General features: G+C 37.7%; 2 protein-coding genes across 2 annotated transcripts; both read right to left on the bottom strand.

Moving 5' to 3' along the window:
• LOC134880640 (uncharacterized protein C14orf132) lies at positions 1-7,946 on the bottom strand. The gene is made up of 3 exons (XM_063907640.1): positions 7,905-7,946; positions 3,165-7,139; positions 1-1,936 (listed from the first exon to the last, which is right to left on the bottom strand). The coding sequence occupies exons 1-2, from the start codon at positions 7,917-7,919 to the stop codon at positions 6,921-6,923; spliced, it is 234 nt and encodes a 77-aa protein (XP_063763710.1). The 5' UTR covers positions 7,920-7,946; the 3' UTR covers positions 1-1,936; positions 3,165-6,920.
• A 15,384-nt stretch (positions 7,947-23,330) lies between these two features.
• On the bottom strand, positions 23,331-25,245 carry LOC134880456 (GTPase IMAP family member 9-like). The gene is made up of 2 exons (XM_063907398.1): positions 25,239-25,245; positions 23,331-24,280 (listed from the first exon to the last, which is right to left on the bottom strand). The coding sequence occupies exons 1-2, from the start codon at positions 25,243-25,245 to the stop codon at positions 23,331-23,333; spliced, it is 957 nt and encodes a 318-aa protein (XP_063763468.1).
• Positions 25,246-25,271: the final 26 nt, after the last annotated feature.

Here is a 25,271-nt window from a genome sequence, read left to right as displayed (position 1 = left end):
TGCATGACAAGAATTTTTAACTTTATTTTTTATGTCAGATTAAGATAGTAGTTTAGAAACAAATGACAATTTAATTCATCTTTTTTTGGTCTGTGTAATAGAGCTGTAGGCAGCCTTTTGACATTATTAAGTTGGAAGAAGTTGATTCAAGATGAAGCCACATTACTTCAAATTAACATTTAGTGAGCATCAGGAGGAAATCCTGTCATTACACATTTCCTGGTAGATATCAAAACCAATCACTCTGATTTCATCATTTCATTCATTCAAATTAGAAAACCAATTATAGAAATAAATCTCTAATGAAGTATCACCATTTTTCAACCATTCTGTCTTCTAAAAATATACTTCCTTCCTCCCAATTTACTTAATTAGGACAAAAAATTGGATAGCACAAACGCGGAAATGAGATATCGCCTTTGATATTATCTTATGATCGGTTCACTTAATATGGCTAACTTTCTTTTGAAGTCAGCAAAGATGTAACACAAAGATTAAGAAAATTGATGATCTGCAGTACATGCAATGTAATTCATGATGGCACAGCTCTGGTATTAATTACAGGTAAGGTTCATGATTACTTTATAAGCTGCATGAGACAAGCAATCATCAACAAACCTGATGGGACGGTCAAACATCGCACATTATTATTTTAATGAGGTTATATTACATAACTCATACAGTAGAAAGGTCCACCTTAACAACACTTCCTGATGGCTCCATGATCTTAGATTTACAAAGAGAGAAATTCCCAAATAAAACTTAAAAGTAAGATATAGAAGAAAAAAAATATTATGGAAACATAGAGTAAAATGTAAAGTCGAACTCCAACATATAAGCATACATTAACTCATAAAACCAAGAGGCATATTTGTTTTACTGAAGTCCAATTACTGACAAGTATTTGTGGAGAGGTAAACACTTCAAGGAGGACATGCAAATGCAATGGAAAAATGCAAATACGCAAGTTGCCATGCATGTTCAGTGAGGTACAACGGTAGCATGTAGTCCATTGGGTGCTGCTGCCATCCATACAATGTTGGAGATGTTGTCATACAGTGGCTGCGTCATATCTGCATCAAACTCTCATTATCAGTTTTATTAAAATCCTGAAGTGAGTGTGTGCATAGTATGTATGTGCTTCACAACACATTTTGTTGAACCATCTTTCGGATACAACACCAACAGAATGTTATGTTTTTTCCAATTTGAAATTGTTAAGTGAGTTAGCTTGTATTTATCACAATTCCAAATGCATCATCCAGTTCTTGACAAGTTTAATGGTTGCTGTTAAGTTTCCTCTATTGTTTTCAGATGATTTAGCATTAAAGGTTGCCTTACAGTTTATTGTAAAATGTCTTCTTCTTCGTTCCAGTCCCATAATGTCCATATATAGCCATTATATCCTTTCATTGTCTTCTCAACAGCGAAATGTTTGATTGGATTTGTGACAAATCTTCGACTACATTCTGCAAATGTCCTCAATACAAAGATCAAAGTATCCAAGCAATATTTAACTGCATGGTGTTGGATATTGGATGAGGGAAACTGTTACTAATCATCAGGGCTGTGAGTGCAGTGTAGGCCTGCAGCCGTATATAACCTCTATGACACATTTACCATCTGAGGCTGTTGTTCCTTTTCCTTCTCTTCTCATTTGGCAAAGATCCTCATGTCCACTTTTTGCAGTTTAATTCTCCAAAGCATAGAGACACTGTTCATGCAAATCCATTCTGTAGGGTGATGTAGAGCATGCTCGTCCTCAAACATTTGTACATCCGTGTGAACTGTACTTTAAATCCAGGTTGAAGAGGACAAAGTCAATGCCACAATGTAGTCTCTAACTTTGTTTTATGAAACTCAGTCTGGTCTGCTGGTTACCTCTCGAGGTTATTGTTTCCAGTCCTTTTTGTTTTACGAACGATGATGGGAATCTCTACGGAGCCAGAGAGAAAAAGATTCAGTACACTTTTTGTAAAACAAAAGTTATAGGTACATTTGCCATCCTGGTTTAATTGTCCAGATTTCCATTTTACAGGTAATTTCAAATCCTTTCTGTCTAACATATTAATAAAAAATACAACCAAGTCTGCATAACAATAAACCCCACATGGTGTTCTGACTTGTAACACTTTTAAATGCTAAAATGCGAAAATGGAAAAAGAGAAGAGGAAATATTGGACAAATCGTAGGTCTGGTGAGGACTCTGGTGAGTGTGTGTGTGTGTGTGTGTGTGTGTGTGTGTGTGTGTGTGTGTGTGTGTGTGTGTGTGTGTCACATGCATGAAAGGAGGGATGACAGAGGAAGAGAGCACAGAGGGTACAATGTGGCACATGTAAGACAGAAGTGAATACAACAGAATATAATAATATAACTGTTAATGTTTAACTGGTAGCTAGATATGCTTTATTCTGCTTCTGATTATGTGCTAATGATACAACAGGAATAAAGTGTAAACTATATTCATTCAAGGAGGCATAAATATGGGTTACAGTAACAAACTAACTGACTACTAAACCTAACTGGACAAACTGATCCCGGACAATCTATCAAACAAACTCAGACGCGCTGGTGTATTTAGGGTCAGACCCTTAGTGAACTACAGGTGAACTCTGTTGCTCAATGATGCTATATCATTAGGATTTGTCCATCTTGGCTTCATAGGCAGTTTGAATGATATTTACTTACAGACCTTTAAAGTTAAGCACAATTGATTGGAATCTCATTACTAAGCAGTATACCCTATCTATTACAATAAAAAGTATTACTGTGAACTTAAAGACCTTTTACTTTTCAAACAATGCATTATGTCTCAATTAATACGCAAAGTTAAGGTATTTATTAATTTAACTAAAGATTATGGGAATAACACAAGTGTGTGTCTCCATGATGTCTCCTTTATTTATTCAGAGTGTCAAATGTGTAAGAACTAAAAGCTTCCCAGGGGGGAAAGATGATGTCTGAGTTTAAACTGATTTTAAACAGAAAGGCACTTGATGACTAAGGCTGACTGCAGACAGGATGCATGATTGTTTAACAATACGGATGACAACTACTGGTAAAAATTGGGAAAATCAACATTTCCCAGCAGATGTTCTTTCTTACAAGCAAAGATGACACATCCAAATTCTACACTTCATCAGTAACAGTATTTTACTTCTCACCTCTGGGTGCCTTGGTGGTTGAGTATCCGGTGTCACTGGGTTGTTTGCAGGCGTTTTGAGATGCTATCCTTCACTTCTGTGTGACCGTGCAGGCAGGTAATGTCAGCAGTAAGATGGAGGGAAGGAAAGAAACACCTAGCCTATCGTAGGCTGTCGTAGAAGTCTATATTAACAGATGTTTGCATGCTTTCTCTTTGTGGAGTCTGCTGAGTCACTTCCAACAGCTTGGCGTCCTCATGTAGAAACAAATTAATGGTATCTAATTAATTGATATTATCCGTTCTTGCTTCCACAGAAACTGGCTGCTGATTGGACCGTGAAGGAGTTGGTTGAAGTATATTAATTTTGGAGGTAAACATTGGACATCTGAACCTCTGACGACCAAACAAGGACCACAAACATATTCAATATAAGTCAATATATGCAGTTTGTTCTTGTATAAGTTCTCAGTTGTTTGTTAGAATCGAGAATTATGGCTAGAAATGTGGTTGTTTTAAGCTGTAGTCTAAACTGTTTAAGTACTGCAACATATAGCACTTAAAATTAAATCAATTCAGAAAACAAATGGGTTTTTTTCAGTTTTGACATGAAAACACTCACATAAAGTGTTGTCATGCTGTCCATATCTTCCATTTCAAATATATTAGCATTAGCAAGTCGAGACTGACTTTGCATAGTTATATTTTTTACAGAAAACTAAATGATGCTCGCACATTATCCTGATTTAAGGGAGGGTTTTTTGTAGTGTTTATTTTTCTTTTCTTTTAATGTTTCCATATCAAAGTTTATTGCTGACATGCATGTGGAACAAATCTGCTCAAATCATCAGTTTTAATCAGGATTTAATCCATTTTGAATACTGTCAGTCGTCAGCAATTATGCTCTTTTCCCTTTCCTTTTCACCTTTTACTGCATCATTTTTTCTCTCTTGTCATTCACTCATTCTTGCCTACTTTACTCAATCGTACTCATTATTTCTTTCTGTGGAAATCCTCCTCCTTACACCAATTCTGTCCCCACCATTGTCTCGCCTTTTCACTTGTTTCCTCACTCCCGCTCTGATACAATGTCCCTTTCCCTGTCAGTTGTCATAAATGTACAAATGGCGGAAACGAATAAGAACATGTCCTGCCTCATTATTTTGCTCTTTCTTCCACATCTTTCCTTTTCACTTCATGTGTCACTCATCGCCACTCATTACCTCACATGTTACTAATTTATTCCCTGTCTGCACCTTTAGCTCTATATTTGTCAGTAAAATTATCTTCTAATAAAGTCAGCCGTGGAGATACGATCCGCTCCGACTGCTCTAAAAGCTGCAGAGACACCCTCCACCCTCCAGGATATCGAGCGAGAATAGGAACCTTGAGAGAGGCATTACAGCTCATTACTCTGCGGAGGACAGCGACGAGGCTCACTAAGGCTGAGACAGCGAGAGATGGTGAGATCCATTCACAAAACACACATGTATTGGAAGACTCTGCCTGCATGATTTGTTCTGACTGTACTGATTCAAAATTACATAATGAATGAAAGTATATAGATAATTCGCAGCACTACATAGGCCTATCAATCTTAGATAGAATCAGAATGATTGTAATTGCCTTTGAAACAGTAAAAATCAAATGTGCTGCCAAAATATAACAAATGTTCTATACGAAACTGCTTTGGTTAAAGATTTGATATCCCTAAAATTATTCTTCATTAAAGCGAGTGTAATTAATGAACTTCTAAAATATGCCAAAAAATCGAGTGTCCCGGCCTATCACCAGAACGCAGACAGACAAATGTTGCAACGCGCTGATGAGCAAGACACTGTTTTCTTCCTTCTGCTCCATTCTTCACATTACTTTTGACCTCCTCCGACCTGATCTTCTCTCATTGAGTTGTCTCTCTATTTCCAGCGTTCCCTCTTTCCTACCAGCTTTATCGGATTTCATCTCCTTACTAACTATCTCAGAGTGATTTGAACGAAGCTGAAGGCCCAAGGCGTACTTCCCTTTTTAATGATGTTTTATCCTTGTAATGGGGAAAAGAGTAACACTGACAGCAAGAGATTTCAATTGCTTGACGTTTCTTGCTTGTTAAATTTCAACAAGTCACTGCTAAGCAAAACCCTGCTCCTCTCTAAAAGGAGTTTGTTTCCTCTAGGTTTCTTCAAATACTGGACATGCGTATTAGATGAACCAGATTTTTTTAATTAACCAACAAAGTGGATGTTGGTGGACTCTAGGAAGACAAAAGGAGCTTTAGTCACAGCATGAGGTCATCTTAAATCGACCCATTACTTTCTTTGTTTTTTCATACTTCTAAATCCTGGACTCCTTATAAAACAAACTAACAAAAAATGTTCCAGCTGGTTAATCTACGACTGTTATCAATGACTTGACCATGCAATAACAGAAAGCTTAACAGTAGTAAGGGGGCTGCGCTGAGTAAATGCCATATCGCTCTTTTGGTCAGAATTAGTCAACTAAATATACTGGGTGCTGTAAATGTAAGAATAAAATCAAAAGCATGGAAAAGAATAGAAAAGACAGAACAGGTTGAAGTTCAGTGCTTTGGTCGAGCATCATAAGGATGTTATACTGTAGGGCTCGGACCTCTGGCCTCCAACTTCTAAATCCTACTATCACACACTCAGTTACTACAAGCTTCAACAGTGGATCTCTCTCTGGCTTCAGATCCCACTCAGAGATCAAGCTATGATCCGTATAATCCTTCTGACCTCTGCTGTGCCTGAATGGGTTTATATAACAACAGCTTGGCTTACATAACCAGCTGACCACGTAGGCAAGTATAGTACTATTATGTTAAGGCCACCACTTTTTCCAGCCTGCAATCCACAATGAATAAAGGTTGTGTTTTGCTCCAGGACAAATGCTTACTAAATAGGTTAATACGTTGTCCATGTGGAGACTAAAATAAACATCCTTGTTACATCTGATTTCAACCTGATTGTAGTTTCCCTTTTAACTGTTAATTATGGCTGTGATTGTAAAACACAGATTATTGTTCAAGTGATTTGATAGTTGGATTAGGAAACATTTTACTATTGTGTAAAGCTAACAATAAGCCATGGTGGCTAACCCTAACCCTAACCCTACCCCTACCGATTCAGCCAGTTGTGGTAGAAAGTGTTGCTTGTGAGTTGGTTGAATGAACAAAGCTCTCTTTAACCATGTAGTCTATAGTAACTCAGAATAATAAAGCAGGATTGTCTTACACTTTCTATAGATTTGTCCACTGGATCTGGTTTGTCTATGTAGTTTATTGCTGTTTTTTTATAATAAAATGTGCAACACAGAGCATGAATGGGTCTGCATGCTGTCTTGTTTGGTCAAGTTGAGGTCAGTATCCAGTATTTTAGGTAAGATATGTTTCTGTTGTCATTTTCAAAGTCCCTTAATGAAAGTGTGATATTAGTTTAACTGTATTTTTTTGCGGGTTTTGTTTTAATATTGTATAACTGTAAAACTAAAAAGACCTGTGTCTATAAGATCATTATTACAATCTGAAGACAGCTTTAAATAAATATATAACTAATTTTTTTTATTTTGCTTATTTAACTGTAGTTGATTATTTGTATTCTCTTCTATTTCTTGAAAATGTAAAAGTCATTTGATTTAACTTTCCCATGCAAATTCCATTTCAAAAGTCTCAAGTTAAGGCTATTTTACATCATTTCTGAAGAAAAATATATATTTTCAGGATAAGGAAGGTTTCCGATATCAGACAGCATCAGTTTCCATCTTGTCAGAAGGCACAGGCGCAAACCACAGCCACCACCACTATGTTGCCAATGGTTGCCAGCACAGCGACCCACAGCCAAATGGTGTCACTGGACACTTTCCCATCATCCTCTGTTTCTGAGGGTCGGGAGCAGCTGGCGTTGAGGTTGGAGGTGGACGTCTGCAGGGACGTGTTGCCATTGTACGGAGAATCCATGAAGGCCCCGCTCACAGCCGGGAAATGCTGACAGGAGACAAAGGTAGAGGGTGGAAGAAAAGGAAGAGAGGGATGGAGGGAGAAATTCAAATTAGAGATTTAACCAAATCATTTGTGTTCAAGTCTGAGAAATGTTTAAAACTTGTCTCTTTGTTGGAGAAAGCTGATCTAAATCACTGGCTTACAATATATTAAATTAGCAGTTGATTTAGAGAAATTAAAACAGAAAGGTGAAGTTGTTGAAATAAATTGCATATACAGCACTGCTATAAGTAGGCAGAAGTTAGCTTTAGAACAAAGGAAACATCAAACATACTTCAGGAAATATCATTAACATAGAGAGACAGAGGGAAGCATGAAACATGATGTTTAATATTAAGAAGGAATCGGATAGGAACCTCTGATTACCTCCCCTTGATCAACAAAGAGACATTGTAATCCTTGAGAAATGATTAGTATGAAAAGCCATTAAAATACAATGCACTCAGCCTTAAATAAATCTTACAAAGACAAGGACGGCATGGTTGAACAATAACATGTTCTGTTAATGTCGCAGCTGTGCCTGGTCACGGGACTGCTGTACTTTACGGTGATGAAGAGTAGCCAGCATCTCAAAGGGATTAATTCTCAGACGAATTAACAAAGACACATGCTTCACATATACTGAAAGAGACAGACACACTCGCAGAGTATAGAAGAGAAGGCATAAACCGAGTGAGGCAGATAATGAATCCCAATTTTTATCCCAGCTGTATGTGTTTGTCCCTTGGGTATTCCATAGCATCCACTCACTCCATGAGACTCCATCAGAATACATGGAGCTAATTGTGGTGATTAAAACCTGAAATATCTATATCACACACACACACATACACACACACACACACACACACACACACACACACACACACACACACACACACACACACACACACACACACACACACATGCAAGTTTTAATATGTGGTTTCTTGTGTTGCTGCTCTTTAACCTGCATTATAGATGTGCAGTTGGTAAACTCAACTATCTGAACTTAATATTCTGCAACTTTTTCACACATACTCACAACACACTGCAAAACAGTTAAGCACTCTACTTTTAGAAATGGCCCGTAGACTGAACAGCCTGATACAAACAGACAGCTCAGTGGCCTGTAATAATTCAAGCATTCACTCTGACAGCTGTGAGGTCCAAGTGAGTTTGACCCTTTAACTTGTGGGTGTTTGAGAATTTAAAAGCACTATTCTGACGGTGGAAAAAATAGTATCGACACTAGGTCTGCCAAGCTAAATCTATTTTGTTTTTATTATTCATTACATTATGTAGTCATTTTTGCTGTATACGTTTTTATAGTCAATGTGCTACCATTATATTAATGGACCTGTGTTAAAATGGGGATGTATAAAAGCTCAGCAGATTAAAAATATATTATAATAAAACTATTTAATGAATTTATAGTAAGTAACACATGGCAGAGCCCACCTGTGTCAAAAGAGAGGTTGGGAAATGTATTAGACAATTTGAAAATGGATTATACCAATGCACTGACTCCATATGCCTCTGTGTTGGCAGCTGAGGTCACCAACCTTTGATTGTAAATAGATTTGTTTGTTGCTCTGGAGTGCTTTAAGCATCAGGTTCAGTTTGACCCCAAATGCTTTTAGTCCTTCTCTTGTGTCCTCATCTAGCCTGTCTCTGCACCCAAACTGCAAATGTGACTTTAGGGAAAACTCTCACTAAGGAAACCCTTCATACTGAGGGGAGTAAAGCTCAAGAAGAGCTTGTTTTTGTCATTAGATAATGTGTTTAAAGGGGGGTAGCGGTATTTAACCTCCAATACTTTCCTTCTGACCTATTTTAAATGAGGAGTCAAATCTCTGATGACATGACACCAGGTTATCTGACACCACATGGCCACTGAATCTTGGTTGAAATGCCTGCTAGGTTCAGTTTCTTCAATTGTTATTTACATCAGTTTAGATGCACATGCTTTATCAGAGAGACACTGAAGCTTTTTAAGACATTGTTGTTATTCAAAATATACAGTGAACATGAAGACACTTTTCCAAATGTTTCAAATGAGGACAAAGACACAAACCACATAAGTACCATTGCAACTTGAAGGAAACTAGACAAAAAAGGACTGATAAAAATCTCTGTCCAGTGAGGGATTCCAACATGAATAATTGGTGAAAACATAAACTTTTTGGGGTATGTACATACAGTATATATACATTAATTAGATTGCCATAATTCAATTTCAAATTATTTCCCTTTCCCCATCATTATTCATGCACAACTGTCTCATCCCATCCCATATAATACACAACCACTGTTTGTGTATGTGCGTGTGTTCATTTCTTTGCTAGGTGAAAAACAAATCTTCAACCTAAAATGTTGCAACTGTTTATATATGGCAGCATAATTTATGAGATAACTCTAAGAGCTCTCACATCAGCCACTTAATATGTATATTTAATTAACTGCCTCCAAGGGATTTTCATGAGTGAAGAAAAAAGGACATAAAACATCTCATGCTACTTTTGTAAGAACTTAAAGCACCCAACCATGTTGGAAGGATATACAGTTATACAGAGACAATCGCAACATGGGAACCAAACTCTAGCAACGAAAGAGAACTGAACTAGTTCACCTTCTCAAATAAAAAAGCATCTGCCTTGAAGCTATGTCTCATTCTGTGAGTAAAAAAGAACAAAAAGGTCATCAACAAAAACAACTGCAAGCATGAGTATGTGCAAGAGTTATTGCACCACACGCCTGGAAGAAAACTACCCAAAGGTATAATGACTTTGTTTTTATAACCGTCAGGGCTTAAGTTAAATACCTGCTGCATGCTGTTACTCTGCAAGGTCAACTTAAATCAGGAACATGTTGTAACCTCTCAATTTATTCTGGTTCATATTTGTATTTGAGTTTCAACCTAAAAATATTGACATGCTTTCATTTTCAAAAATCACTTTATTTTTGTTGTATTGCCAGTCAGGATATACCTGTATTCACCCACTGTCTGAAACATTCTGTTTTAGCACCTGTCTCTTTAAGTCTCTGCCTGACAAAGCCCTTCTGCTCTGATTGGTTTGTGAGAAATTGCTCAATGTAGTTGTCATGCTGTAGGCATAGATACTCAGACAGGGGCAGTATATCTTAATGAATGTGCATGTTACATGAATGGGCTCATTAGTTGAATAAGGGTTTTTTGACTGAGGCCGCCCAGACAAAAGAGAAGCCCCCTTTAATTCACAGCACAACATATTTGTGTCCCATATTTGAGAGAATAGATCCTCAAAAAGGCAAACAACTAAACAATTACCAAAGTGGAGGCATTCAAAATTGTTCATTTCTGCTCTCTAGAAAGCAACTCACTAATTGCAGCCCTGCTGCTCCTAAAAAGGCTCTGGCACTACGGAGTGCATCATTTAATGGAGCAGAGACACAGAGACGTTTTGAGCGTTTAAACTGCACACTTCAAGATCACTCTTTGGAAACAACAGATCAGAAAATTCTAGCATTGTGACCATTTCTTAATGCATGTAAAATCCTGCAAGCTTTAAGATGGAGTTCTCACACTATGCTTAGCCGTCCTGCTTGGTATTAAGGATTTGTAAGACATACTTAGCTATGCACTTAACATTAAAAAGTTATTACAGTGAGAGGTTACACTTCTGTCCTTATTAAGTGTGTACATCACACATTTACATACTACTGGATATCAAATGAGTAGTGGGAGCAGAAGCGCTCCTGTACAGAGGCTCACACACATACGCTTAAGGTCAGTGTACTCAATACCAACCCTAGAAAAGCAGCTACTACAGTTATATAAAGAACTGATCTCTTTACAGTTTCACTGCATCTGCTATTTACTAACTATGTTTTAATCTTTACTTGATTGAAAGAGCTTAGGATCCTTTTAGAACAAATCTGCAAAGGCACAGAAACCCATAAAAAAAAGTGTGTTTTGTTTCAGAACATGGAAATGTTTTAAGTTCAGCAAACATTGTAACACTCACCAATAATATGCTTTTACAATATATTTACACCATATTCATAGGCAAAGATATGCATGATAAAAAAAAGTAAACCAAGACACAATTAACAAAACCAAAATATAAAGTAAGGTGACTCCGCACATGATGGATAGGTGCTATTTCATATCAGGCAGCAGTGTTACGGAAAACTGACACCAGCTGCATCAGAAGCACGTCGGTTCAGGAGCCACATAATAAAAAGTGATTTTACAAAGTCAAAAGTTACAAAGTTATTAAGATACAATTAGCCAAAAGCAGCACAAGTAGTATCCTAAATATAAATTGTGATTTCAAAAGAAGCAAATTAAATGTTTTGCCCCATGGCAAAGCTGAAGCTGAAACTAGAGATATTGTTGATGTTCATCATGAGACAATCACAGCACCAGTGCTGGTATCACTAAGCATCTTATCTAAGATTGCACCTTATGCACAACCTGATGTTTAAAATATTATATGTAGATGGAAGAAAGTTCAACCACTGTATGGTATATACAAAATGTATTACGGTTACATTAGCTGAAATGTGTACTTCGTTGAGTTTTCCTCACAATTGGGGCAGCAGGGTATTACGTTTTGTTTCCGAAATCAAAAACAAACAGTATTTAAATCATTCAAAGTTATTCAAAGTTGCAAAAAAATTCCACCCACTCAGTTACAGTTGGGTGCTTCAGCATTAAAACTTATTAGCCCAAACGTATCAATTGCCATCATTTTAGTTTCCCTGCTAATTCTTGTTTTAAAATAATTAACCAAAATTAGAAAAATAGCCTACAGCTTTTGTTGGGTTAGAAATGATGGAAGAGAGCATCGTAGTTAAAATATCTGAAAGCCACAGACAAACATGAAGCAAGAAAAGAGAGTGGTACCTACTGCTGGCTGGATGTGAAGAAAGAGATCAGTTCTGGTGTTCCTGTCTTTCCTGTCCTACACTCTGACCGAGGCTGAGGCGTCTAAGAGGAATGGAGCAAGCAGCGCTTCATGAGAGCCAGAGACTGAACTCCATGTGGGAGGGAGATAGTGAGAGTGCAGAGAGAGATCCCTCCCAGTGAAAGTAGAGAGTTGAGTGCAAACTGTGAGACCATGTGGGTGACACAGATTTAGGCATTCTGGTTTTTCTGTTGTGTGTGTGTGTGAGGGGTGTGTAGACGTAGAGAGACAGTCCAGACCGGTGAAGGTGTCTAAATAGGTGTCTTGTGTGCGTGTGTGTCACCAAAGAGTTTTCTAGGATACGTATTCATCTGTAAAACAGCTGACGTTTGTAGGCTCACGCAGAAAAGACTACAGTATTTTAACGTTGATGTCAACATGGCCCAATACTGTCTTTAGACTTTGACCAAATTATTATGCACCAACTGAAGTAATAGTATGTTGTACTGTAAACAGGAATTCATTGAAGAGAAGTATAATACTTTTAATACCACTTGAACATTCTACTTCAAACAATGTATTTATCAAACTTGTTATTTACTGCAAAACAATTCAAAAGTGAACATCTGGAACGACAGGGTGACTCAGTTCATGACACAACAGAAATCCTAAGTCAGATTTGAACTAACAGCAATGTGAACACATGGCAGTCGACTCAGCCTGCTGAGGCACCAGGATGATCAGCTTTGCTGTGTTTCCATCTGGGACTATGTGGACAAGCACGAAACAGAAAGTAATTTAATCAAAAAAGAAGCTTCCTGCGTGTATCTTAAATGCATGCATACATGTACATATGGCATGCACCTGCGTATCGTTGTGTACATTGGTACTGTGTGTGTGTGTGTGTGTGTGTGTGTGTGTGTGTGTGTGTGTGTGTGTGTGTGTGTGTGTGTGTGTGTGTGTGTGTGTGTGTGTGTGTGTGTGTGTGTGTGTGTGTGTGTGTGTGTGTGTGTGTGTGTGTGTGTGTGTGTGTGTGTGTGTGTGTGTGTGTGTGTTGGTAAAAGAAATATGAATAGCATGAATTACAATGCATGGGTGAATGCCTATGCACAGGTTAGAGAACATGTGTCTTTCTGCTTGTGTGTATCATTTCTCAGTGTGAATCAATGCATAAAACAGCTGTCCTGGCATATACATTGTACCATAATCAGGTTTCTTTACCAGTGTTTTCTGTTCAAACAAAAAAACTTATAAGACAGTAGTATAGTGTTAAGTCTTGAAACCAATAAATATGTTTGGAAATATAGGAATTAATTCTTACAGCAATAGCCTTCTTCCACCAACATTTTCAAGCATATTCAGAGTTTTAAAACATTTTAAGTGTCACTTAAATAGGCAATAGCCACTTTTCCCATTGCCACAAAGACTGGTTTGATACATTTTATTTTACCTCCTTTTGATTTGATTTATTACATGTCAGACATCATCATCGCAAAGCACCAGAAAAAGGGCAAATATGAGCATGTCCACCTAGGTGTCATGTCTATATCACTATAGGTCGGCGCTGGAGTCAATAAATAACCATACTGCAGTCCTTTTCCCTGGGATTGAATGCTCATTGCAACCCTTCCCACTAAAGATAATTATTATAATACTTACTTACTACTTCCTGTTTCCTCCATATTCCATCCCTTCATCCTATAGTGTTATCCCAGTCCGGGCACAGACACATCCTGGTATAGCGTGCAGTGCTGCAGGTCTCATGGGATTAGAGTCAACAACATATAAAGCTCCGGTCCGGTATCAACTGCACAATGTAACTTTTGTGTATAATAAGTGGGCATATGAGTGTGCTTCCTGTGCCCATCTGTGAGTGCTTGTCCTGTGGGGTCTTAGATGGGGGAAGCACATGTCTGTAGCCTTTGTTTGTATATGTGTGTGTGTGTGTGTGTGTGTGTGTGTGTGTGTGTGTGTGTGTGTGTGTGTGTGTGTGTGTGTGTGTGTGTGTGTGTGTGTGTGTGTGTGTGTGTGTGTGTGTGTGTGTGTGTGTGTGTGTGTGTGTGTGTGTGTGTGTGTGTCTGTGTTTACCCAAGAAAGTGACGGTTTATAAAGTTATATAATGTTGTTCTAAGTGGAGTTTCAGATACTGCCTTTGGTGATGACACACTTACACATACACTCTCTCTCACACACACACAGACACACACACACACACACACACACACTCAAACACACACACACACACACACACACACACAGGCACACACAAGTCACAAATGAGTGCTCACACATATGGATCAGGGACACTCATTCATCAATCACCCAAAGCACAAGCACACACACAAAAACACAGGAGGCTGGGGGTTATTTAAAATTAGATGAGTCTGTGCATAATTTGAGGTGAAGCAAAAAAATAACTGTTCCATAATTAGCTAAGGATTGGGGGAGAGTAAAAGAGGCCATCATTTCTCATTATTTATGAGCAATTTCTCTCAAAAGCTATTTGTTTCAAAAGCTATTAGTATAGCCCATGACTTGAAGTCTGCTTTTAGGGGAGGGGGAATATGTTAGCCTTTAAATCAAAATACACAAGTTACCAAGAAGAGGAAGATCACACTTCTATCTCATATTTAAAAGGATGCAATAAAATAAGGGGGAGGGCAGAAAATAAAAGAGATGAAGGGTCAATAAGTTGCCCTAGAGCAGCCAGATGTGTTTTTTCTTCTTTCTGAAACATCTGTCATTGAAGGAAAAACACATAGATAGACAGAAAGAAAGTGAAGACAGCATAAGAAAAGAAAGAACTATAAAGAAAACCCTGTGGACCCTTTAATTATCCTCATGTGATCTACCTTTGAAAAATCTGACCTAAAGAAACACGATATTACAATTGGTGGATGTTCCACTCTTACTCCTTAGCCACATTCATCATATAATAACCAATATTATATATTAATTAATAATATATGAAATAAAACAGCCAAGCCCAGTGTTGAGCTTGATCCTGTCCAAGAATGACTTGACAGAGAGAATAAGTCGGTGTTGAGCACTTTGATGCTTCTTACTGTAAAAAACACGGGGCCAAACCGTGAACAAAAATGCTTCATTTAGCAAAATGCCACTTAAAAATCATGAGGAATCAAAACAATTATGTAAGAAATATTAAATGAATGGAAATGCAGTGACTGATAAGCTGGGTCTTAATTTATGTACTGATAAAACTTTTCGTTTATTTAATTTTAAATTATCAGTGCCTTCAGCCACTCTGACCTACAGATTTGCACCAAAATGAAACCTGAAAATATGAAAGAATCTGTCAATACATTAGAAAGAAAAAAAAAGACTTCAATTAATTGTTTAAATGTTTATTAATAACTGTTTAAGGTCTGCAGATAATTTCTGCTACTGGAAGTGCATCTTAGGAATGAAAGCTTATTTGACTGAGTTTATTTAAAAACAACCCTAAAAAGATGATTTTAACCTTTGGACATCAAGCAAAGTAAATCAAAAAGTAGAAGCTGCTTAACATATTTTCCATTATTTCAAGTTATTGGGCCATGAGATGAAAAGAAAATACTGCTGCTAGAAAATGTCCAGAGGGGAACTTAGCCGGCTGGATTCATGTCAAGAATGGAGGGAACAAGAATAACTTAGGGAGAGAAAGGAAGACAAAGGAGTCAAGCGAGAAGACGAGCGTGAGAAGGGGAAGGTGTGCGGTCTGTAGGTTATTGTAAGCAAGAACAAGAGTGCTATAGAGAAAGACAGAGATAGAGGGAGGCATGTTCTCATGGCTGGTTGAGCCTTTGCTTAGTTTTGCTGGAGGGTTAAGAGCCTGACAGACGAGCAGAGAACAGCATTCACTGACATCACTGAGTGACCTTATCCGGCTTTCATAAGACCCTTCACGCTTCAAACAGTCACACCCCACACACACACACACACACACACACACGCGCACACATTCGTGGGAAGTGCAAATGGAGATGCACAGATGTTTCATCACATACAGAGGCCCATATGATTGTGGCAGAAGGTTTTCTTTATGTAATTATAATTGGGCATCCACATTTGGTCTAAGGTGCATGCATGCCATGTACTGTGTCTGCTCTTTTCTGGCAAAATACTAATCTGTTAATAATCATGATTCATTCCAGGTTTACAATAGTGTTGTTATAAAGAAACGCCTGGTAAAATAACATCAGTTACCACACAATGTTTTCTCGTCACTGGGTGTTATCTTCTTGAGCCTCATCCCTTTCACAGTGTGATTCCAGTTCATGAAAGTGAATTGCAAATGTTTTGTTATATTTTGCTCAACTCAATTCTGATTAGAAAAATCAAACTAATTTTGGCCACTGCCAAAATGCCGAACTCAAGGCTTCGGATTCATAGTTAGTTGTCACAGTGGCTTTGTACTTATCATATACTGTATATGGAAAAAACATTGGACTGCAACGCAGGAGACGGTTCAACGTTTCCTACTGTCTATCAATATTGTTGTGTTTTAGCATTACCACGATTGTTCCATAATCTTGTAACAAAGGTAACAGAGGACGAGCCGCCATGTTGGCTCTACTTCAAATGTACAGCTTTAGGAACATGATTAAATGTACCATAAAATAAGCTTTTACTCACACAATGCACTTATGTAATAGCGTTGCAGCTGGGACTGGCTAGGTGGAAGAGGAATACATACCAGCTAATCTTCTTGTCCGAGATCAAATCTTAAGATTTACTCTGGACAGGAAAAGGCAATTTCAATCAGTTAATTTCTGAACTAATTGTTTTATGAAATTAAAAGCTGAAACATGTAAATGCAATGGATAATACTTTGATATACAATATACAGTCCTTCATCAAAATGACTTAAATATGAATTGAACTCGCTATGATAAGACATTTCTCCAAACAATCTCATGATAAAGGCACATACTGATCCCTGTAGTGAAGCGTGGGTTGACAATTCATTCATTTACATAACAAAAGTGCAGTTGAAACATGATACATGTACACGTGTGAGTATGTGTCTAATCTGTCATGCCACCCATGCTGAATGAGTAACGCAAAATTACAGCTTATCCTATGCGTGCCATGAGTGACTCATTTGCCTGTACTGTATGCTTAATGTGTTCAGCAAAGTCATAACCCCTGATTATCATTACAAGTTATCTCAACTCTGATATAATAAAGGAACAGACACTCTAAAAATGCTATCACATTGAGGCACCTTCTGAATATGTCAGCCGTTCCCGTTGGATGAGTACTGTATTTTTGCTGTTAAATAACTCCGAAAGGTTACTCTTGAAGGTGGAGCAGACGTTTTATGAAGCATGAGATAAATATCCATATAGGCATTATTGTTATCCAAACTTCTTAGCACCTCTGCAATAAAAAGAAGCACACAGGTAGGGCAATAAGTTGTGTGAGATGGTCAGAAAATGTGTTACAGACGAAAAGGTTGTGTTACACATGTGTTTAAGATAAGCTTTAAGATACTTTGTTGTACAGTCCATCAATCAAGAAACTGTTTCCCTGATACGGTCATGCTAGATCTCTATGATAGCAGTCAAATTTGTATACAGAGGGAATAAAGTACAAATGACTCCTCAACACCAACACATTTTGCCTTGAAATCCTACTACATACAGCATTCCAACTTTAATGTACATTTTACTGGATCTTCAACACACTGATAGGAAAGCACTCCTAACAGTGTTTAAGTGCATATTGCTTAGAAGACACTAATATAGTAGTAAAGTAGTATAATACAAAGATGCTTTTTGGAAATACTGAGAAAAGAAAGAGCTCTTCAAGATGGATCAGATCAGCCGCCTGTGTCAAAGAGATGCCCCCCCTGAAGTACCTGATAAACTCTTTAGCAGATGGTAATCCGACCCAACTCTCCATCAACACACTTTGATAGACATGTCCTAATTAAGACCAACCTAACATTTAAAAAAAGAAGCTTCGTATAGGAAAAGAGTCACCAACACAAGGTCAGCCTTTGCTCCGTGTTTGAGCTCAGTGTCGTAGTCAAGGACATTTCTTCAGTTATTGAAAGAGGAATAGCATTTGTATGATGACATGAACAATTAAAATATGAAATGTTTTCATAAAGCAATCTGAGATATAAAGACATTAATCTAGAATGAATATTTTCTAATATGCTTAACTTTTAATGTTGCTGCATGGAAAACATAGCTTAATTATTAGGTCCATGATGCATGATGACTCTTTGAGCAAAAAAGAAAACTGCCTCCCTTTCATGTTCTTGTACACAAAGTTTGAAGGGGCATTAGTTTCTTTAGTAGGAACATTAACGTGTGCAGACAGCGACAGTTAGCACAGGGTGATTAAAGACCACATATTGAGCCCTCCTGATTAACTATCTGAGAACAGATGGCTATCAGATGAGGCTTTCCATCAAACTCCTACAGCGGGACAGGGTTCACGTCTGGAGTAGACAGGCCCAGTGACAACATTTAGGGAATTTAAAAAAAAAATTCAGCTCGCAGCAGGAATCTTAAAATTGGGCCTACATTTCTGTGCAGACATTTTAAAAGAGAGACAGTTATTCTGAATTTGAATGTGAAAAACCTTTGAGAAGTCTGCAACATCTTTTGCCAATATTTGCACAGCTAGTCAGCTGATTTAGTAACTTTGAGCAGATGGTTGTCATGTGGGACTTTCTATCACATCTACACAGCTGGACAGAGTACACTGTAGGAAACTTCTGCATGTGTCAGGTTAAACATCTTCCAGGTTTCGGTTTGTATAAAGCATGACTCATGATGCACCTTGGCATAGTAAAGTATTTTATGTATCCAAGCTTTTTTACCATCAGAGCCCACAAAGAGTGGGAATGGGAAAACATTTACATTTTAATGATTGAACACTTAAGCATGCAGCTCACTGATTGAGAGACAACATTTGTAATTGTGTGTTATGGTCACAGTTGGAAGTTTAATACATTATGTTGTATGGCTTTTTCAAGGTTCTTGCAGAACATCAAAAGTACATTTAATTAAAATGTTGCTTATTTGAAGACATCATTTTAGTAAACCAATCCCTTCACCAAACTATAATCCATATTTCTTTCTGACATTAGAAAGAGTTAACAAAAAACACTATAAAAGCTTCCCCTTGAACAATAAAGTAAAAGTGATAGAGTGCAGTATAGTAAGACTTTCACACTACTTGCACTTGAAGGCTACAGTACAGCAAACACATGTCCATAGGCTGCAAAGCTCTTCACCCAACAAAGGGTCCTCAGTTGTAACATAAAGCTCTGCCCTGAGGCTAGCTGAGGCTCAACATTATAGGTCAGCGCAGACAGAGAAAAACAGGACACAAATGTTTCACCAAGACGCAGAGCGATGATGAGATTGCTGCAGTAACTTTGATAGGAAGAAACAAACAAACCAGCAACACCAAACAGCATCATTTGATATAGTTACCATTGGCTAACAATTTCTAAAGGATTAATTTCCCTCATTTTTATAAAGAATATAATATCCTTTAATCGAAGTTGTTCAAATAATTCTAATTATATTTAATAAAGCAGCGATACACTGTGAAAAATACTGGATGGATGCAATGTTCAGTTTAAGTCAGGCTAATAGCCTTAAGGATATGTTTGTTAAACTTTAAAATGTTAAGTCAACACAAAACTAAATCTACCCAACATTGCTCTCAGCCTACCGTAAATGCAGTACATGTGTCAATGGCTCACAGATGCTTCAGCCTAGTCAGTCTGAAGGTTGTTAAGATGTCAGGAACACAGCCTTGTAATGACTCAGCTGAATGAGCCTTTACTTGCATGTCTTCTCCTGGAGAAGCCATCCAGTCTACTACTGGATCATCTTTGTATGAGTGTACTGTCAAAAACAATAAAATCTACTATGCAAATATGTACTTTACAAATGTACAAAAACTTCTAATGCTCCCGTGAGTCATGCGTGCAGTACTCCAAAGTCCCTTTCGTGGCATTCTCTGGCTGATAAAAATAGACCATGTAGCATCTACTTTGTGTCGCTATCAACTTACATCGAACAATACATACTGTTGTATCATACATGAGCCATGACTATTGTGAGATTGTGGGTTATAATTACTTTGTCAGAGGGGTGATGTTAAAAAAAACTGTCACACTTTGAGAAAAACACAGCACTTAAAATACAGAATAAATGCAGCAGATACATATCAACGTATTGTCCATGCTGATCTTGGTTAATTAGTTTAATAAAAGTATAACAATAAAGATACTCTGGCTGCTCTCCAAAAACATACATAGTAGGCTACTATAATCCAATATACTTGATTGTCTGGAAGTCCTAGAAGTAAGAACTGAAATGGTTAATTGTATTTCCGCTTCCTTACCTGTGCTGCCACCAGTGATAACTCCATTATGCCTGGATCGATGATTGCCAGCTTGAGGGTTTAAGACAGTTGAAAGCAGTAAAACGCAAAGGAGAAGAAGAAAAAGGAAGATCTCTGAAACTGCAGTTCTGCGCTTCGCTGGATGAGTGCAGTAGTGAACGTGCTACATTATGACACAAAGAGCGCTTTTCATGCTTCATTGAAGAGTTTATTCACTCAGCATATCTCCCTCTCTCTCTTACTGTATGGATGTGTACTGTATGTTGGGGGGTGCAGGGGTAAACTTGTGCTTGAAGCATGTCAGACAGACCCTGCAGAATAATTAATGCTGGTGTGACTTTCATATGTATGCTCTTTTGACAGTGCTACCCCGTGCTTCTTCCTGCTACCACTTTCGTTTGGATGAACTTAATAAGCCATGAATTATTCATCTCAATCTGAAGATACATTCAGATATATGTATGCATTACCATGTTCTTCATGGATGTGTTTGGGTGTATTTGTCTCTCTTGCATCCATCTCAGGCTCATGAAAGGGTTTGAACATTCCAACTAATTAATTTATGATGATTAATGAATAATTTCCTTTAGAGATCAGTTATAATGCTTTTATCATTTGGGTTTAATAGCTCCAACTCATCCCGCTAAATCCTGATTCGGATTTTGAACCTAGCTTTGTAATTCATCTGGGAAGCGAGGGTTGCACAGCACTGGACCTAATTCTATTTATTTAGTTGACAGTGTATTGACACTTGCAGAGTTGATTGATTATGGTAACATTTTAATTAAGGATTTCATATTTATAATTGCCTATTTATGATTGTCTTGAAAGTCATTAATCTGGCAGTATTACAAATAAACCTTTGTCAAGTATTAATGTTTCATTATATTAATTATTATCAAACGCTTATACAAATTAAATCTGTTGCTAACAAAAGCCATTCATTTTTGTCTTTCCTCTGAAAAGAAAGCTTCACTGGACCTTATAATTTAATTTATTAATTTATGAGGAAAATGCACATTAATCAACATTTCTGCTAATCTCCTAACAGACAGAAGAAAACAACACACCTCACCATAAGCATTCTGAAGACACACACCACCCAGAGCGACAGGACACTATCATACATCAACAGTAATCCACCTGTTCATTCTCACACTTTGCTTTTTCTTTCCCATTTTTCCTTTTTTTCTGAATCAACAGCATTTTTAACACAGGTTTGGTGGGGAAATTGAAAATGTGCCCTAAAACACAACAAGAAAAAATAGGTTTATTCAAAATGTACAAATCCAAACTAACTATATTACTTCATATCCAGGATCCTGCACAATGTAGGGTGTAAATGACATCAGAACATTTGAAAAAAGGGATCTAACATAGATGCAATCCATTAGAGAGCACAGAAAATGCAGCATTGCTCAGATACTGCCATGCTTGCAGCATATTTGTTTTTGCTTGTCTGTGCTTGAAATGAGCTTTCCCGAGTTATTGAATTTGATTTCTAAAGACAGCTTCACCCCAAGCCACTTATGTGTCTCTAATGTCACAGCACAGCAAGCTGTTAACTGTAGACCCCTATTGTACTCTGTGGCCTTTGGAGCAGTTACTACCGCATGAAAAAACCCTTAAAATAGTTCATGTTTGGGCCTTTGAGTGTGTGTTAGCAGTAAGAGCGAGAAAAACCCTGCACATTTGTATGCCCTATATGAGTGTCTAGGCATGTGCATGTGAGTCAGCGGTGCTTTAAAGCAATGTGTGTCCCCTTTACGCACAGTACAGTCCATTTTAGGAGAGATGGTCATTTCCCCTGAGGGCTGGTGAGTCCAGCTGTCAGCAGAGAGAGTGAGACACTAAGTGGTTTTGAACAAAAGCGAAACAGAGGAGAAATGTCGACTGATAAAAAGACAGGTATTCCTTTAATTTTATTTTTCTATTATCAAACAGTTTGTACAATAGACTGTTTTATTTGTGTAGCATGAGAAATGTCTGTCAAAGATACATTTGCCTGCAGTGTTTCTGTGTGTCTGCTAATTATGAACAATTCCTTACACATCCACTTCCCATCTGCCTATAACAGATTTTTGACATAGATAAAAAAACATATACTTAAAAAAAACTAACTGTTACTTGCCTCCCCAAAGGGTTAACGCACAGATACATGCACACACATACGAACAGATGCTCAAATACCAAAAGCTGCTATTTGTCTGCTTTCATTACCCTGTCCGCAAATCTGGTTTGCTGTTGAGGGAACTCACAAAGTAAAACATTTCAAAAATATATATCCATAAAACTACAAAATACCAGGAAAGTTACTAAGAAACTGTAATATATTGTTTTAAAGAATGCATTAAAGGCTCATTAATGGATTGCCTATTTGCACATTGAGAAAACACAATGAGGCATAACCTTCATTTGAAGTCATGTTTCTGATACCACATAAGTCCAACATTCACTACACCTTCACCAAAACCTGAGGGATAAACCTGGATCTTTAGTGGCCAAAATCTAATTATGAACAGGTACAGGGGTTTTATCAGAGCATTTTCAATGAAAACACGAGCGAGTGGTTAAGATAAGATGGACCTTTGTTAATCCCTGTAGGGATATTCACGTGTCATCGCAGCAGCTGAAAACGAAAGAAACACACACACATATATTATATCATGTATTAGCAGTATTCATAGAAATTACAAAAATAATAGGGCTGGGGGTTCTCCAGGATACAGTCCAGCTTTTGCCTCGTCGGCCCCTCCACCACCTCCTCCAGATTGTCCAGTTTTACTCCAACACCAGAGCTTTCCTCAAGAGCTTGTTTTTATCATTATTTGTGATTATTACATATCTATTTATTTAATAAATGTTCTTATTCAGTACATTCATTTTCTTCTGTATACTGGCTTTATTAAGGCAGTATACATTTAGATTACTGTACAGTACATTTGTTTTTCAAAGCTTTTACTGCTGCTGGTGCCAAGACTCCAATCACCACGGCTCCTATGGCCATGCACACTGGACCTCCAACAGTAGCTGCTGCAGCACCGATGGCAACCCCAGCTTCAGCAGTTGTTACAGTCATGCCAGTTTCAAGGAATTTGTTTTTCTTCTCAGCCTTCTCTCTTGATTTTCTTTTATAACTTTCATCAAGAGATGTTAACTCTTTCTGCAGCTGTTTACCTTTAAAGATTAACCTCAGTTTTTCTTCTTCTTTGTGTTTCTGCTCGGCAATAGCCTTCATAATATTCTTTTGTTGTTTTCGGATCGCTCGCTCAGCCTCTTGGAACCTTTCATTTGTGTAAAATGTTCCTCCATTATCACTGACCATTCCTATGATCTTTGCAAGCAGCTGAGGCACCAGACAGTTTTCAGGAACGGTGTTATTTAAGACATGATAACGACCATTACATTTCGCAATCAAAAGGCTAAGCGGTTGACTTTTTCTGAAAAAATCTTCAATCCTTTTGCGTCCCAGGAGGTCACCATGAGTGAACAGAACCAGGGAGTAATCTGCAGCTTTGTCACCGAACACCTGCTGCAGGAGTTCAACAGTTTTTCGTTCTTCCTCTGTGAATCTGCTCAACCTGACCACAATCAGGAACGCGTGGGGATCAGGGGCAGAGAAAGACATACATTCTTTCAGCTTTCTGATCACCTCTTCTTCTCTGTACTTTGTATCATAAATTCCTGGTGTGTCAATGATCGCAACCCTGCGTCCATCCACCGTTCCTTTGGCCTTTTCACACTCCGACGTCACAGACCGTGGAGAGAGAACTGCTGCAAAAGCTTTTCGATTTAGGATGGTGTTTCCTGATGCACTCTTCCCATTTCCTGTCTTTCCAATCAGCACTATTTGTATTTCTTCATGTGGGTCAAGACCTACAAAACAATGTGATAATCCCTTTTAATGGTTGGTTGCAGTGATTTATTCAATATATGTTCTACCTTAGGATCGTTATCAATGGGATATGGAAAACAGTTCTATCTTCACAGGCTGCCTCATGAGAACTGAAGGTCTTCAGAGTCACATAACGTACAGTATATGAGTGTTTCCCTATTTGTTCTTCTGTTGGCAGCTTTCCATCTTTCTTGTTTAGAAGTCAACACTCGAGTTTGATCACATTCTATAAACAGAAAGTAATAATGTACAAATGTTTCCAGGAAATAAATGTTGGAAAAATGCAAGGAGGCGTGTATTAACCATGTGCAACACATTTCAAAAGAATCCATCATGTAATTGTTGGCAATTCAGTCTGATGATGAGACCCGTTTATTATGTAGGTTTTTTGGTTGCGCAATCATACAAGGATACCTGCATTTTTGTATTCTTTACAACAAGAGCCACTGTGTAGCAGACCTATAGTATTTACATACTGTCCTATAAAAAGGAAAAACAAGGTCTGTGATTGAATATGTATCACTGTTCTAGATACAGGAATGTGGCTGCTCGTGTTTCAAACATAGATGTTACGTCTGTGTGTGGTAAATCCCTCAGTGACGCATATGAAAAACAAGTAAATCAACACCTGCAAATCATGCATTGACTGTAAATGACAAAACAACAAAATACACCCGTAATACAAAACAAAGCACACCTTATAATTATGGTGAAGGGCCCTTGACAGTGTTATTTTAAGTGTTACTTTACTTTACTAACATGTAAGCAGTTATTTTTTGGTAATAGTAAGAAGTGGAGCTATGGTAAAACATTACATGAATAAGAACATAGCTAGTAGAAAGGTAGAGTTTGAATATGTTTTAAATAAAGTTTTTTTTTTAAGTAAGGAATTGTTTATTTATCCTGTGACGCTGGGATACAGTAGGTGGCGCTGTTAACCTGTCATGTTGGTTTGAAGTGGGTCAATTAAAC

This window comes from Eleginops maclovinus, chromosome 18 (genome assembly GCF_036324505.1).
Source record: "Eleginops maclovinus isolate JMC-PN-2008 ecotype Puerto Natales chromosome 18, JC_Emac_rtc_rv5, whole genome shotgun sequence".
NCBI lineage: Eukaryota > Metazoa > Chordata > Actinopteri > Perciformes > Eleginopidae > Eleginops > Eleginops maclovinus.
The sequence above is the reverse complement of the archived record's forward strand: the minus strand, read 5'-3'. Positions and strand labels throughout refer to the sequence as shown.